Source organism: Centroberyx gerrardi, chromosome 9 (assembly GCF_048128805.1).
Source record: "Centroberyx gerrardi isolate f3 chromosome 9, fCenGer3.hap1.cur.20231027, whole genome shotgun sequence".
NCBI classification, from domain to species: domain Eukaryota; kingdom Metazoa; phylum Chordata; class Actinopteri; order Beryciformes; family Berycidae; genus Centroberyx; species Centroberyx gerrardi.
In genome coordinates, this window is record NC_136005.1 from 6,612,022 (window position 1) to 6,628,789 (window position 16,768).

At 39.3% G+C, this 16,768-nt stretch overlaps 1 protein-coding gene across 1 annotated transcript; it reads right to left on the bottom strand.

Annotated features, from left to right (window-relative positions):
- Positions 1 to 1,321: 1,321 nt before the first annotated feature.
- Positions 1,322 to 7,047, bottom strand: LOC139918990 (uncharacterized). Its single transcript, XM_078285637.1, has 8 exons — positions 6,997 to 7,047; positions 6,349 to 6,742; positions 5,899 to 6,242; positions 5,638 to 5,702; positions 4,453 to 4,601; positions 3,434 to 3,496; positions 3,140 to 3,225; positions 1,322 to 2,384 (listed from the first exon to the last, which is right to left on the bottom strand). The coding sequence occupies exons 1-8, from the start codon at positions 7,045 to 7,047 to the stop codon at positions 2,184 to 2,186; spliced, it is 1,353 nt and encodes a 450-aa protein (XP_078141763.1). The 3' UTR covers positions 1,322 to 2,183.
- Between the last annotated feature and the right edge of the window lie 9,721 nt (positions 7,048 to 16,768).

Genomic DNA, 16,768 nt, shown 5'->3' on the forward strand with positions numbered 1-16,768 from the left:
CTCTAAAACGCAACAATCTGTTAAAAAACTGGCTATACTTTGGCTATTGATGTCCCTTATACACTCACTGAGCACTTATTAGGAGCACCATACTAATACTGGGTAGGTATCAGCTTTCAGCTCAGTGTCAACCGGCTACCAAAGTGACATCTGCCTCCAGGTTTGATGTGTTGCATTCTGAGATGCTTTTCTGCTCACCAGTAGTAAAGAGGTTATCTGAGTTACTGCTGCCTTTCTGTCAGCTAGAACCAGTCTGGCCATTCTCCTCTGACCTCTCTCATCAACAAGGCGTTTCCGCCTGCAGAACCGCCGCTCACTGGATGTTTTTTTGTTTTTCGCACCATTCTGTGTAAACTCTAGAGACTGTTGTGTGTGAAAATCCCAGGAGATCAGCAGTTTCAGAAATACTCAAACCAGCCCGTCTGGCACCAACAACCACGCCACGGTCAAAGTCACTGAGATCACATTTTTTCCCCCATTCTGATGTTTGATGTGAACATGAACTGAAGCTGCTGACCGGTATCTGCATGATCTTATGCATTGCGCTGCTGCCACATGATTGGCTGAATGGATAATTGCATGAATAAGCAGGTGTACAGGTGTTCTTAATAAAATGCTCGGTGAGTGTATTTCTGGGCCCATTTTGTTGTTTGGTGGTATATTTTTCTTATTCCTGTGAATAACTGGCCAAATGTCGACAAAGTGATGTCGAGATATTTCCAGTGCAGCTACAATGGAGTTTCAGTCCCTCTGAATCAAAGAGCGACGGCTTCTTTCTAGAGGCGCCATTTTGCACCAACATTCAACAATCATACAGGGAGAAATCCATTGTAGAAGAGGCAGAGAGATCAATTTCTCTACCCACAGTAGCATCAATAGACCAGAATGCAATGCAGCCACAAGACACGTTGGGTTTTGAGTAAGGGGTGTAAATTTAGCTTTTTCTCAACTAGAAAAACTCTCACTCTCTTTCTCAGTATGCTATTGCTATCACTATCGCTATTGGTCTCTCCACCTACACATTCACACCTACACCTACACCTACACCTACACACTGATGCAACAAATTAAGGATAGAGGAGTTAGATAATAAAGGAGTAAAATGATTGCCTTTAACCACATCCAACGCAAATCTTGATTATGAATTTCTTTATTTGTTGAGGTGAATCCTGATGGTTTTGAAGCTGCAATGAAAAAAGTAAGGAGGATAATGCAACATCCACCCCATGGTTGTTAACAAAATAAAAATTCAGCAACGTGCTAAAATATTCATTATATCATATAGTCATTTCTACTACATTATTTCACCCATTTTAAGAACAGAACGCTTGGCAAACAAGATCCAAAAATCCCAGTTCACTTTCACCATAGGCAAAAAAACCACTAGGATCCGGATATAATCCGAAAACCCCAAAATGACGACAACACTTGAAAGGTCTATTCTGTGGAGGCTTTTGAAGGGCATTCTGGGAAATGTAGGCTTTAAACAGTTTTTACTTGATTTCAATGTATTTATGAAGGGTCTAAAATGTATAAATAGCAACAAGTGTCAAGGCTGTCAAATTCATTGTAGTTCATTTGGAGAGGAATAATATGCTTTTGCTGTAAAGAAATATTTTTATTTTTTTCATACACATTTATTTCATTTTCATATATTGTATTCCAAGTAATTTTCTATGTTGAACAGAATATGTTAGTTTACAATTAAAAAAAAATACAGTTTATGGTTGTACTATCTACAATCAGACAGCACATAAATTGATCTCCTGCTAGCTTGGCTATAGGCACAGTCAATAAAAAACAATTACATTTCCCTGCTTCTGCTGCTGCACTCCTGACAGTGACAACAACATGAATGATGACCGGCAGCTGAATACACTGTTAATGCTTAATGTTGTTTGCACGTGCAGACAGACAGGCTATAGCCCAAGCTAGCAAGATGGATGATATTTAGCAATATTTTCCTCTAAAAAGTAACTAGATTACTTATTTTGGGGGCAGTTACACAGGTTTCAACAGGTTTTCCATCACCCATCTCCCTGTTTCTATTACTATTAGGTTGACAGGTATGATGTTGGTAAAGAAAGGGAGTGTCCCGGGCTATTTTCCACGGATAACTTGGTTCAGAGCTGACAACAACACTACTATAGATGTCATTTGGTGAGCATCCCTTTCTTCATGCTTTATAGTGGGCCTAGACCAGAGGACTCATCCGTCTCAGAAGTATACAGTGAGGAAGTGCTGGGAGTGCTGGGAGTGCTGGGAGTGAAGGTTGGAGGATGAGCAGTGTCTTCGTCTCCACACTGAGTTCCATTACATCTGGCCACACGTTTCACTGCTACCTTCAATGGTCCGAGAGCATAGGCGCCAATCTGCCTGAGGAACTGAAACGGAGGAAAAGATACTGTTGGACAACATGACACACGTGACGGTGTTAGTGTCGTGCTTTTCCCACCGAGCCTCACAGGAAGAGAGCTTGTTGAGGAGCTCATGGGGTCTAAGGAGGCGGCCAGACAGGTTTTGTAGGCTTTGTTGACACGTCGACTGATGGCGAAGAGAACAGAGGACTGTCTGTCTTCTTTACACAGCGTTGTCAGTATTTTCTTGTATGTCAAAAGTTGAAACCATTTGAATTTTTTCGGACCACAATCTGTTAACTGTTCACTAGCCTGCAAAGGTTGAGCTCGCCTTTTGTCTTGATTTTCAAAATGGAAGAGCAGCTAATTTCATTCGAACACAGCTTTAGCCTACCAATTTACAAAGACAGAAACAGAACTATTATGGCCTGGCATTATATTAGTGCTAGTCTTCCAGGTTGGTTAAACACACAATGTTCAAATTGTGAATCCTGATATTGATATTTCAATTGGCTACAGTAGCAAGCGCAGCTATATGATGGTTAAGGATGAGGAGATCAATGTTTTTGTGTTTACAGATTATCCACTTTTTTACAGATTATTCCCTTTTTTCAAAAATGCCATGCCTCCGTTTCACATTCCAATCAGACTAAGAATGGAGAATAATTCCATATTCAAATTTCATATATTTCATCTGTTTCTGTCTGGTTGCTGCCTAATTGACTCTGAGAGAGCTTGAGTGGCTCCTAACAAATAGAACAACAAACAGAAAAAGATCAAACCTCTTCAATGTAAACGGTCATGTCATCTTCCATCAGCTGCTTAGAGCTGGAAAGCTTCACTTCAGCATGAGCAAAGGTTGTCAGGTCTGAGGAAGAACGAAAAATCAGTGCTAAAGTTGATAATCAAAATGAGTCCAGTCAGTACACACACACAAATACATACATACATACATACATACGTACTATGCATGCATGTGTACTTGTGATTCATCTTGTGTGCGTATAACTGTATAATGGCTTTATTAGAACTTTACTGATGATAATTCATACTAACAGCATGCTTAAACAACATACCTAGAGTTGCTGAGGTAAAATCTGGTGTTGTCACAGGTGATGGGACTTGAGTTGATGTAACCCCTGTAAAGTCAACATACATGAGTAATGTTTATGATCAACCAGCTTATCTGTTGTTTTTTTTTCCTGAAATTGCTTCAGGAGTAGTAATCCAACACATATATTTGACAGGAATTAAATATCATATGATCTTAAAGCTATGGTAGCCAGAGAGAACAGTCAAACACTGTTGTCAGCTTGTTGCCAGGGTCCAAAGTTAACACCCGGCAAGACTCAAATGCATCAAATGTGTCTTTGGCAGATGAATAAATAAGAGCCACCTGCCACACTGGCTGGACACTTTTCAGTCGATCTCATGTGAATACCTCAGTTATATACAGTCTTTGGTTTTTGCCTGTTCTCAAACTTTGTCCCTGCTGGCCACCGTACATTTTCTTTGACCGTGAGCCAATCAACTCTAAGCAAAACGATGACTCCCTCTCAAAAAGGGCTCCTGATTGGCTGCCTGTTACGCGGTGTAACGTCAGTAGAAACTTCTCATTAGTCCCATTTGGCAACACATGGCAGGTGTGAAGCCACCAAAAAGACAAGAGAAAAGAAGACTAAGATAAAAAAAAAAAAAATCACTGTACTATAAAAAAAATGAGAACGTTTTTAATGAAAACTCGAAACAAACTTGTGTTTGTATTGAATGTTTCACAGAGTATCTTATTCTATACATGAAATAGCATTGAAAACAGGCAGAGTGACAAATTTCTTAAAAAATGCATATTAATTAATATGGCCAGTAAAAATTATTTAAATATAAGTTAATTTTCGGATGCTGGTTGAGACCAAAAGTGAGTTCAGAAATGAAGTGAATCTGAATTTATCTTCTATATGAATGTTTTTTGCCATTTTTTAAATTAAAAATGTAACCCTTATGAATGGAAACAGACACATCCCATAAAACATAGCACCAGCACATAACGTCTTAGTTCAGGTATTCCATGTATGATGATTAAATATAAATGTCTTACTTGTCACAACAACAGATGAAGTGTTCAGTGGGAGGGGGAAGTCAAATGATGCAGCTAATTTAACTGCAGCCGTCACATCACTCGCAGATATTGAACTTACATCATTGAATATCAGATCAGCATCGACCACAACTGATCCTGATCCTGGACTGTGAACAAAATTTGACAAAAAAAAAGTGGTTTGTTTTCATTCAACATGGCAAATACAAAAATCCTAAATTGATTACCAAGGAAATAAAAGTTCAGATATTTCATGACTATCACAAAACTATGAGCCAGATGCCAAGATCACAGTATCTACTGGTTTCAAAAAACAAAATGTTAGACTTTTAACACCTGGAATTGAATTTAAGACCAATTTAAAAAGCAAAATAAAGAACATATTTCACTATCTATTGAACATAGCTAGTGAAAGTTCTGAAACTATAATTTGGCAGCATAAGAAAAATTTAAGAATTATCAGGAATTTATGTGGAGGGACATCAAGTCCAAAAACTTTTGCATATTGTACTTAACCTATACTCATTAACTCTGTTCTATATGAATCTAAGAGTGGGCATGACCTCTAATAATGTATTTAAAACATTAAATACATTAAAGGCCACAACTTTATATAATTTATTTATCATTGTCACCATGATACAAGGGTATGTTTTTGAGGTAGTGCAAATGGAATAGGTAAATCTGTGTTCTACTGTAGATGAATGGACCATAGACCAAAATTGAAAGACCAACTAAAGATGTTATTGGGAAACCTAGGTCTGGATAATTCCTGTAGTAGATATAGTGTAGTAAATGGTAACTGTGACAAAACTTTTGGATATTGGGCTATAAAGCAAGGTGCTCATGAACAATCATCCCTCAGCATTGACTGCCACAGATATCTGTAGTCACATCATTCACTTACATTCATTTTGAAAAGTTTGAGAAAACCGTCATGAACAAACATTTCAAACACTTCAAACATGTTAGCAGAGAAATGTCAGAGGTTGACAGTTCATTAACTCATAACCACAAAGATAAAATGTGAAGATGTTCTATCGGGAGGAAAAGCAACACAGAAGATACCGTTGTTGTTAGCAAAATTGCCCATCTGCATTGCCTGAAAATATTGCCCACATATTACAGCCTCAAAATTCCTAAGTGCAGTTCCAAAATTCAACAGTAAGATCCTTTGCTGCAAACCTGTAGCCATTGATCCGACTTCGACTGTAATTGCGTCCAAAAGCTGCATTACCGATGTTATTCATCTGTAAAAACAGAAGGTACCAACAGTTGAATTCACATTAAAAAGGAACAGACTGATATTAAATTCATGTACAGAAGTAGACAGAAATCCTGGAGGATTCAAAGGATGTGTGTTTTGAAACATTCCCAAAATGTACTCATTATATGCGTAGCAGCCACACTTAACAAAAAAAAGAAAAAATGTTATTTTTGACTTACCACTGACACTACTTCGTTTGATAATACCAGGTAATCCGCTGACGTTCTGTGTGCCAGAGTCTCTGTGAATACCCTCTCCAGATTAAACTTCAAGTTGAACACTGTCTCTTGGATTGGGGCAAATGTTGCACTGACAGGTGGTGAAGTTGCATTGACAGGTGGTGAAGTTGTACTGACTGGTGGTGAAGTTGCATTGACAGGTGGTGAAGTTGCATTGACAGGTGGTGAAGTTGCATTGACAGGTGGTGAAGTTGTACTGACTGGTGGTGAAGTTGCATTGACAGGTGGTGAAGTTGCATTGACAGGTGGTGAAGTTGCATTGACAGGTGGTGAAGTTGTACTGACTGGTGGTGAAGTTGCATTGACAGGTGGTGAAGTTGTACTGACTGGTGGTGAAGTTGCATTGACAGGTGGTGAAGTTGCATTGACAGGTGGTGAAGTTGTACTGACTGGTGGGGAAGTTGCATTGACAGGTGGTGAAGTTGCATTGACTGGTGGTGAAGTTGCACTGACAGGTGGTGAAGTTGCTCTGACTGGTGGTGAAGTTGTACTGACAGGTGGTGAAGTTGCACTGACTGGAGGTGAAGTTGTACTGACAGGTGGTGAAGTTGCTCTGACAGGTGGTGAAGTTGCTCTGACAGGTGGTGAAGTTGCTCTGACTGGTGGTGAAGTTGTACTGACAGGTGGTGAAGTTGCTCTGACAGGTGGTGAAGTTGTACTGACAGGTGGTGAAGTTGCTCTGACAGGTGGTGAAGTTGCTCTGACAGGTGGTGAAGTTGTACTGACAGGTGGTGAAGTTGCTCTGACTGGTGGTGAAGTTGTACTGACTGGTGGTGAAGTTGCTCTGACAGGTGGTGCAATGAGTGGTGAAGACGTTGTGTTAAGGGCTAGTAAAGTCATGTTGACGGCTGGTGGATTTGGGTCAGCTGAAGTTGCTGAAGTTGCTCTGACAGGTCGTGAAGTTGCTCTGACAGGTGGTGAAGTTGTACTGACAGGTGGTGAAGTTGCTCTGACAGGTGGTGAAGTTGTACTGACAGGTGGTGAAGTTGCTCTGACTGGTGGTGAAGTTGTACTGACTGGTGGTGAAGTTGCTCTGACTGGTGGTGCAATGAGTGGTGAAGACGTTGTGTTAAGGGCTAGTAAAGTCATGTTGACGGCTGGTGGATTTGGGTCAGCTGAAGTTGCTGAAGTTGCTCTGACAGGTCGTGAAGTTGCACTGACTGGTGGTGAAGTTGCTCTGACTGGTGGTGAAGTTGCACTGACTGGTGGTGAAGTTGCACTGACTGGTGGTGAAGTTGCTCTGACTGGTGGTGAAGTTGTACTGACTGGTGGTGAAGTTGCTCTGACTGGTGGTGCAATGAGTGGTGAAGACGTTGTGTTAAGGGCTAGTAAAGTCATGTTGACGGCTGGTGGATTTGGGTCAGCTGAGGCTGCTGAAGTTGCACTCGGGATGGTCGAAGACATCGTAGTCGGGCTTGTGGTTTGAGCTGAAATCCCCCTGAGAGGCCCTTAAATGAAAATTAAAGGGAAATTTAATGCAATATGAATTAAGCTCAATTTATAGTTGAACCTAACGCAAACGCAATGTAAAGCGCGAAGAAGACCATGGTGGTGCTTACATTTAAGTTTTTATACTTCTGTGTTGATGTGTGTGTAGCATGTTGAAATCGTACAGTCTGCTGTTGATGAAAGTGGCTCCCTAACAACACACCTCATGACCGCCCTTATGTTCAACCAATCAGAGTGTGCAACTCCACGTAGACTCGATGCAAAGTTGACATTTTTGGGCAGGTACGCAGCTCCTATGCAGAGACCCTTTTCAACCCTAAAAAACCCTAAACGTGGCAAATAGCGTCAGTTTATGTGCAGAGATAGCCTAATATTCAGACTGAATGGCTATTTCGTTCCCACTCCATTATTCAGTCTGGGATTGCCTCCATGTTAGCTGTTTTCTGTGTGTGTGTGGGGGGGGGTATTTTCCCCCGAACCAATCACTAGTGACTGACTTATCTGGCCGCTTTGACGTTATTTTCAGTTACACTGATACTGGATGTATTAACTAGCTTCTCCAATATTGTCTTTCCAAAGACAATATGTTGGTTAAGGAGTGATTTCAACAAATATTATTCTGCTGAAACGGCAATGAAAAATGGGTGGGTGGGACGAGATTCAGGAGGCTGGAACCAGGCTAGTGCAGAGATGATATCTTCATTAAAGTATGAAATGCACTTTACTCTCAAAAGTTAATTTCTCAGAAAAGAAAATTTTGTTTCTAGTATCCCGTAGGTTCAAATCAGTATCAATTTTGACAAAATTAGTTTAAAGCTAAAATATCCAACTTTTCGCCTTGAGACGGGATGTGTATTGTTTGTCCCGCCTTCCCCTTCAACAGTTGGTCAAGTTCTCATCCCAACACTTGTCACTCATCTTGAGGGGCTGTCGACCTTGAAACAGCATCTAACCTGAAGCTGACCGGCATCCATAAAGCCACCAAAGAGGAGAGATCAAAGGACCGAAACATCGGCTCTCCAGAAAAGAACAAACCATCAACACTATTTTCCCTCTCTCAACTTTACTGTTCATGTTATTTGTTTTATTATGGTCATTTATTTATTATCATCACCTTTGTACCATTTGTTTTATATATTTTATTCTCTTTATCCCTTAGCTGTTGTAAAGTGTCTTTGAATACCATGTAAAGCGCTCTCTATATAAAATGTATTATTATTATTATTATTATTATTATTATCATTGACAATAAAGTATACAGAGGTGATCCGTGTGTGCTGGAATCTACTTTTTTTTTAGGAAGGACCAACAAATTCTATTGGTACTCTGAAAGGCAGTAGACAACCATAACATTCATAACCACTGGGTTGCAATGTAATGAGAACAGATTTCAACAATTTTCAAACTAAATAATTGCAAAAAGACAAATGATTACATGCTAAAAAATGTTCAGACTTTTGTTAGTAAATGTGTATTACTAATACTAATAATAAATTCAAATACAACCCATAGCGAGTTTGACCTAACTCAGTTTGGAATTAAACTCTTCATACATGCAAGTAAAGAATAAAACGAAACATATAATAAGAGAACAAAACCTACCTCTCTTTGTCTGCCCCAGCAGCAAGCCAAACAATAGGATGAACTGAACTGAATGCATGCCGGCTCCTTTGTCAGCTCAGGCGGAGTTATTAACCAGACAAAAGAACAGTTTTCTGGGCTATAAGGAAGCTGGTGTCAGGTATTTATACTGGCTGGAGAGAGTGGGAGTTGTCATTTCAGTTTTTTTCGTGTGATACGTCTATGCTGGGAACACCCGACGAATGAGAAGTCACAGGCATGTGCTTTGTTGTTTTTTTTTTGTTGGTAGTACGTATGTGAACTACTTTGACATGGTACTGAGCACTTTGTTTGAAGTTAAAAAGAAAAATTCCCATAGGCTGCTGTGGAAGGTTGCAGTTGAAAAAAAAAACACACAACCTCATTGATCTTGTTTTTTGTTCAGAATATGAACCAAGAAACCTAAATTAAAGAAATTTATATAGGTTGATATGATCTTCCCAGTGACATTCTCACCATTATTGAGTTTGTGTCTCTGTGTGTTTGTGTGATGCACAGATGATTTGCCCAGTTCTTTACTAGTTTTCTAAATTTGTATTAACGTGGTGGTATAGCATGGTGATGAACAGAGTGAAGAGGCTGTTGTACCTTCTAACATGAAGGCAACTAACAAGTTAAAACTAACAAGGTAGATACTCTGTGAAGTTGAAAACTGTCACCTGATATGACCATTGATAAAAACAGGGCATGCCAGCCAAAAGTCGACATGAAGAGGAAAACCTGATATATTCTTTAAAGGAGAAATCCCCCCCCTCAGATTCTTTTACACTGTTATATATCATCAATCTGTGGGGTTCAATACATTTATTTTGCGATGAAGTGTTGTAATTTACTTTTTTTGGGGTACCCACTTTCACTCAACCTGCTTTGTTTACTTCTACTTAAGTTAGTGATTTCCTACATTTCCCAGAATGCTTTTCGACAACCCCGATAGAACAGGCGTGAACATGTTGCATTCAGCGGTGTGTTATATGTGTGAGTGGGGAGAGCAATAGTGATAGGCCTAATAATAGCATGTTAAGAGCAAGAGAGCGTGTTTTTCCTGTCGAGAAAAAACAAGTCATGCAACTTTCTCAAAACACATAACGTCTGGTGGCTGCATTGCATTCTGGTCTATTGAAGCTACTGTTGGTGGAGAAATTGGTCTCTCTTCCTCTTCTACGATGGATTTCTCCCTGTTGATGAAGCTCTCTCTCTTTTATTCTGAGGGACTGACACCAAAACCTGATGTTTACTGTTGATGTTTTAGATAGCTGAAAAATGTTCTGCTATCAAACTATCAAATTGTAGCTGGGCTGGAAATATCTTGACTTGATGTTATGTCATCTATGTTTGGCCAGTTATCTGCGGACCATCTGCACAAAATGGACCCTAGGGTGGATTTCTCCTTAATTAAGAATGCAGTGTTTGTGTCAGCTTCCCCATCAAATACTTTAAACATATTTTTCTCATACTTTGCGGACTGGTTCAGCTGCATTTTAGCCCTGAGGGCTTATAGAGGAGTGACTTCCAGTTTATCCAGTGTTGATGGTTTTGTTATAGAAGAAATATTCAAGATTACATTCTCAAAATCGACAGGGTGCCAGCTACCACCATTCTAAAAGTTTTATACTGGTTCGCTGTATTTGCAACATCTTGACTTTGATTACAGGCTAGTGCATGATGTTTGTCACCTGTAAGTAAGTAAGTAAGTAAAGTTTATTTATATAGCACCTTTCACAGAGCAAAGTCACAAAGTGCTTCACAGTGCTGCTATGAAGATGATTAACGCCACAGAGAAGCAGGAGGGGAAGGAGAGGGAGGAGATTAAAAAGACAGTAGCAAATACAATTTACAGGTTGTATATGATTGTGAATCGTGCATGACCTTACTGTTATTATCAAAGAAAATTGTGAGTTCTTTTAAATTGACGAATGATTCTTGATATGTCAATCAAGAATTAAAAGAAATACTAATATCCATATTGTACATTAAAAAAAACAGTGATCAGTAACAAGTCATCAGCAGCAGGTATGAATTTTACATTACACATATTTATGAAAAACATTTTTATATACAACACAGCTGAGAAGACAGAAAATGAAAGAGGGCAAATAGGCCATGAATGCAGAAAACTACATGAGCACAAATGGTGCTTTTTACATTCAAAAAGAGGGAAGTGAAGCAGACAAAGTAATGTTTTAACATTTTAATATTCTAATGCAATTTATTGGAGGCATACTGGAATAGACTCCCGTTCTCTGTGACCCTGAACAGGAATAAGCAACTAAAGAAAATGAATGAATAAATGAATGAATAAATGAATGAATGAATGAATGAATGAATGAATGAATGAATGAATAAGATCCATTGAAACATTTGCATTTACAAGGCAGAGGCCCTACCATGTCAATCCACTCACATCATCCTTTGATGAAGTCAGATACATACATACATAATAATACTCGTCGGCAACTGTATGATTTTCTGACAGTACGGCACACACTTACCTGTGCATGCGATCGTGTCACGACATCATCTGAGATGTAAGGAAAATCCTCTGAATTCTTGCTATCTGCCGTCTGAACCGCCGCTGCTAAGATGAGTCACAGCGCTACGGTGCAACTAGACAAAGCAGCAGGTGTCTGTCCTATTAAATCAATTCAAAAGAGCGGCAACTTTACTGATAATGCGTTTCCTGCTTCTCCTCCCACTCCACCTTTTTATGGCATTAATCACCCCCCATAAAGAAACACATAGAGACTCTACCCAGAAGGGGAAAGGAAGGGGTTTTCACCATTACCAGTGAAGTTAAAGGAAGATTCCACCCTCAGATGCTCTTACACTGTTATAAGAGCAAACAATTACATTTAATTGTTTCCAATTAAATGTAATCAATTGATATATTTCAATGCATTCCAGGAGTTATTTTGTGATAATAATAATACTAATACTACTAATTTTACTAAGAATTTTCTAAAAACAATGTTTACACCGTGCTTTACATACAATAAAACCCAAAGACAGTGATGTACAAGTACCACAATTAAATAAATAAAATAGAGTTGAAAACAAAAAGAATGAATGAATGAATGAATGAATGAATGAATGATGTATGTGTTGTAATTTACTTTTTTGATGTATCAACTTTCCCTCATCCTGCCTTGTCTTCTTCAGTCGGTGATTTCCTACGTTTCCCAGAACGACTTTCGACAACCTGCTTTCTCCATTTAGCTGTGGGTTGTACGGGACTTGGGTAAAGTTAGCTTGATATTGGATATCGCATATTGAATAATCTGTGGATATATTTTCTCAAATATTGAAGCCACTACTTGGAAATTGTTCTTACTCTTCCAGTAATAGATGTGATTTTTGTTTGCTTTAGAAGGTGGAAAAATTAATATCCACTAGTTCAACCCAAAATGATTTAACATTTAACACCACTGAAGTTTGTATAGGACCACAAACACACAGCCAGTTTGCCCCCATTGTTCCATCTCAGCCTTCTCTGGGACTATTGAAGTTATCTGGGCCATCTTTTTAAAACTTTACAAAAAAGTATAAAGTGTCCAGCAAATTTCTCCCAACAGCTCATGCAGCATACAAGTTTTTTGTAGCTAAAAGATTGCACTGTGGTTCCAAAAGTCCTTGTGGTTCTAAAATTCCTTTAATATTAGCCTATCTCCTGCACTGCGGTCCCGTTGGCCCTGGAACATGCGTGTCAGTAGGTTCAATGAAATTGTGTGTGGTCAGTATGTTTCTGCACCGATTTATCTAAGACAAATTCCTGTACATTTATATTTGTCAATTCAAGTGATTCTGAATGCCTGGATGGCAGAGTGGTCTAATGTTCAGAGGAAGGTCACAGGTTCGATCCCCTGTTGAAGTGTCCTTGAGCAAGCAAGAGTGGAAGTAACTGATTACATTTACTCCATTTTAAATCACATCCATTACAGAGAGAGATTTTGAAGGTTTTCCAGAAGCATCAGAAACTAGGATCGTAAATTGACAAATTGTGGATTGTGGAAGAGATTTCTGATTTTCCATTAAAAAAATCAAGTTTGATCTCTACACTGATAGTCATGTTAAAGAGGAAGTACCCTTGATCTATTACTCAAGTAAGTAGTATATAAATGAAAGAAAAGGAAAAAAAAGAAAAGAAAGAGAAGAAAAAAAAAACTACACACTGAGCTGTCTGTATGTTTCTACCATTAGGCTATTATTTTGATAAGTGCCCATATCCTCATAAAAAACTAGACATATACACTCTAAAAATCTCGATATAAACCTAAAAAATAATTTAGAAACAAAACACACTGAAATTCTTATCCAATATACTGTATATATTTAATATCTATAATACACCATTCAGTCTGAGCAAACAGTTGGAGGAGCGTTAGACTGAAGAACTAAACCTCCCCGGTTCAGTGTTGGATTTTAGCAAACTGCACCATCACCATGTGTGATGCTACTTATTACAGTTCTATGTAGTAGCTTGGTGTCTTGCGTAAAAACAAAACACAAGCTTTACAGTTGATAGAACAGAACAAACTTGAAATTACAGTATATACAGGTTTACATGCAGCACAGTGCATGGCAGGGCAAGAACAGGAACCATCGCGTTTCCACTAGACTGTGCTAAAGAGCATGTGCTATGTGTATTATCTGTCTAAATTACATTACAATACATTACATTATATACATTACTACTTGTACTTTTTTGAGTATTTTACATTTTGACTGAAGTATTGTACTTTGCTACATTTTAAATCACATCCATTACAGAGGGCAGATTTTGTGGCTCTCATTAAGCATCAGAAACTGGATCAACATAAATTGGCTGACTGTGCAGCCAAAGAAAAGTAATCTGGCTTTACTTTGTTTTTGCCCTTTATTTTGTAATTTCCATTTTTTTCCAATGAAAGAATCGTCTTTTTTCTAACAATGTTCCCCTTTGTGAAAAGTAATTCAGTCCATTTTAAATGATAATCTAATAAAGTAGATTTTTACAGCAGTACTGTATTTTAGCATGTAGCTGATACTCTTATCGACAGCAGTTTACAATGAAGCAGGTCGAGGTTCAGTGTCTTGCTCAAGGACACTTTGCCAGAACGAAGGACTCCGGGGATCAAACCTGTGACCTTTCCATCCCGTCTCTTTAATCAACCGGCCATCCTCCCATTCTGTTTGTCATACTGCCTTTTATTTATTGCCGTAAAATAACTCTGAAATGGGAAAGGGCTATAAAAATAAAGCATACTATTTGTGTAAAGTTTATTACACGTGTGAACAATGTGGTTTCAAAAAAGTTTCGCCGTCATATTCCCCTGACATCCCTGACTAATCACTGAATTACACTGTTACATAACGTCCCCTCCTGCTCACAAGATCTGATCGACGAATAATTCAATGCGGCCCTCAGATAAGACAATATCTGTGCTGGAAGCTGGACACGCTTCATGCACGTGGGCCCATTGCACAACAATTAAATGATTTTGTCTTGACGCACAAAACCTAGGCCTATTGGTGGGATGGGAAAAAAAAATAGCTGAGAATGTGGAGTGCCAAACTGATGCCAAACCAAAGGAATGACATGTTTACAACAACTGTGCCAAGCCATGAAATCACATCGATATCCAAATCCATGAGGTTAAATCATCCTCTTGTAACAGTATGAACAGTTAGGAAAATTTAATTGTAGCTCCTTTCAAAGGAGGAAAATACATTCTACATTAGTTTCTGGCCAGTATACTGTACAACTAAAGTATAATCTGTGTCTTGACTTCATACCTCAGAGAGAGAAAATTGGTGCTACTAGACAACTCAAGTTTACACTAACGAAAAGGAGATAATTACTGCTTATCGATAAATAATTCTTTGAATGACTGCCTATCTTAAAAGGGAACAGCACTAGGGTGGGACCTTACTAGCCAGGCGAGCTAGACCTTCCATCCAGCTGTAGCTTTGAGTCAAAGGGTCAAAGAGGTTAGGACTGGCAAGGAAATCACCCCCAACCAGCAGCCAAATGCTGCTAAATCTGTAGGTTTATCTACTGTAGCACTCAATCGGGCTGATAACTAGCCATTATTTTATTCTATCATACCTCTGAAGAATATAAGAATTTGTGTAGGCCTATGTATAGAATACACAAATTCTCAAATATATACTGTATATGAAGTCTTGAACTGAGTGGTATTCCAGCTTTTTATGCTTAATTGTGGATTTTTCCTGTGTGGTGAATTATGCTGAGAATATAGGACTACAATATGCCTGTGTTAAAGTCTAATTACATGATCTTGAAATGTTTCATCTAATATGCTAAATTAACATGAGATAACTTGTCTACATTAAGTTGAAATCTCATCAGAATTCATCTTGACGCTGGAGACTCACATCACTCATCCATCACATGAAATAGCAGAAATATCCACTGCATGCTGATCTGCTCAACATCCCATGTCAGCTGTGTACAAACTGTCTGTGAAGATTCGTCCTCAATCCAGTTATTCATCGTTGGATGCCATGCTATTTTTTATTTTTCTTCACAAATACATAAATTAGGCTATTTTCCTTACAATTGCTTCTTATCAAGTTATATAATCATAATTAGCATCATCTCTGCCTGTGCCTAGTCTCTCTCTCTGTCTCCCAGATTGCCAACAAGCCTTTGTGCCTCCTCTCTTTAACTCAATTAATGACTCGTTAGTGATGAACTGATAACGAGGGGTTATTGTGTGAGTTGAGGCCAGACAAAGGCCTGTGCTCATTGAGAACTCTAGGACATTTTGTCACAAGATCATCAACTCGTGACGCGCAGAAAAACATCCTCTGACAATCATTCAAGACCTGGGTCATGTTGTTCTTGTTATTACCGTATTTCCTCTAATAGTGGTCTGTAGTCAATTAAAAGCCGGGTCTCCGATAATGGCCGGGGCCGTGGTCGACACGAACAAATACAGGCCGGCCTCAAATACAGGCCGGGGGAAAAAACTAGGTCAAAACCTAGTACATGGCTGGACCGTGTCCGTCTCCTCTCTCCGCCGCTGCCTCTCCACCGCGCCCACGGCCCGCATTGATCCTCCCGATCCAAGCCCCGGACCCCCGCCGAAATCTCGGCCGGATCACCGGGAACACATCGGTGCCCAGGTTCAGTTAGCTTCAGTTAGCTTCAGCTTACATGCAAACAACGGTGGATACTGGTAAACTCCTGGTGCCTGTTTGTAACTGTAGTTTGTAGTAACGTACAAGTGCCACAAGACGGCTCGGCCGACGGAAGTCTCTGGAGCATGCCGTCGTCGATTACCGTAATTATCGTAATGCATTGCAGTAACAAAAAAACGTCTACCTAACGTACCGTAACAGAAGCAGATCAGAAAACAAGGAGGCTTCGTACTAAAATAGGAGCAAATATACTTATCAAACAGGGAATTAGAAATAAAGGCCTGTCTCTAATATAAGCCTGCTTCCAATAAAGGCCTGGTACCCTCTGCAGTTGAGGTAAATAAAGGCCCGGGCCAATATTAGAGGAAATACGGTATGTATATTCTTGTTATATGATATTTTCTGCTCCTTTGTGTTTTTGCCCACTGCACTGGATGGATCGTGGCATGGGAAGTGAACAGGCTCGCTGACCGGCCTTGTTGTTGGAAGCAGAGGCGTCGTAAATACGCTGGATGCTTCCGGCTGGCTTCCAGTGAAAGAGTGAAATGAGGAAAACACAGTGTGAAAACCATACGGCCCCCCCGTCACGCCGTCTCTCAAG

What these genes read in the sequence shown, in the direction of transcription:
- LOC139918990 (XM_078285637.1), bottom strand. Translation starts at nt 7,047, where the DNA reads ATGACTTTACTAGCCCTTAACACAACGTCTTCACCACTCATTGCACCA. An exon ending in CAAACGAAGTAGTGTCAGTG is followed by an intron (nt 5,703 to 5,898) that starts GTAAGTCAAAAA and finishes CTGTTTTTACAG; the next exon opens with ATGAATAACATCGGTAATGC. An exon ending in TTCATCTGTTGTTGTGACAA is followed by an intron (nt 3,497 to 4,452) that starts GTAAGACATTTA and finishes TTGACTTTACAG; the next exon opens with GGGTTACATCAACTCAAGTC.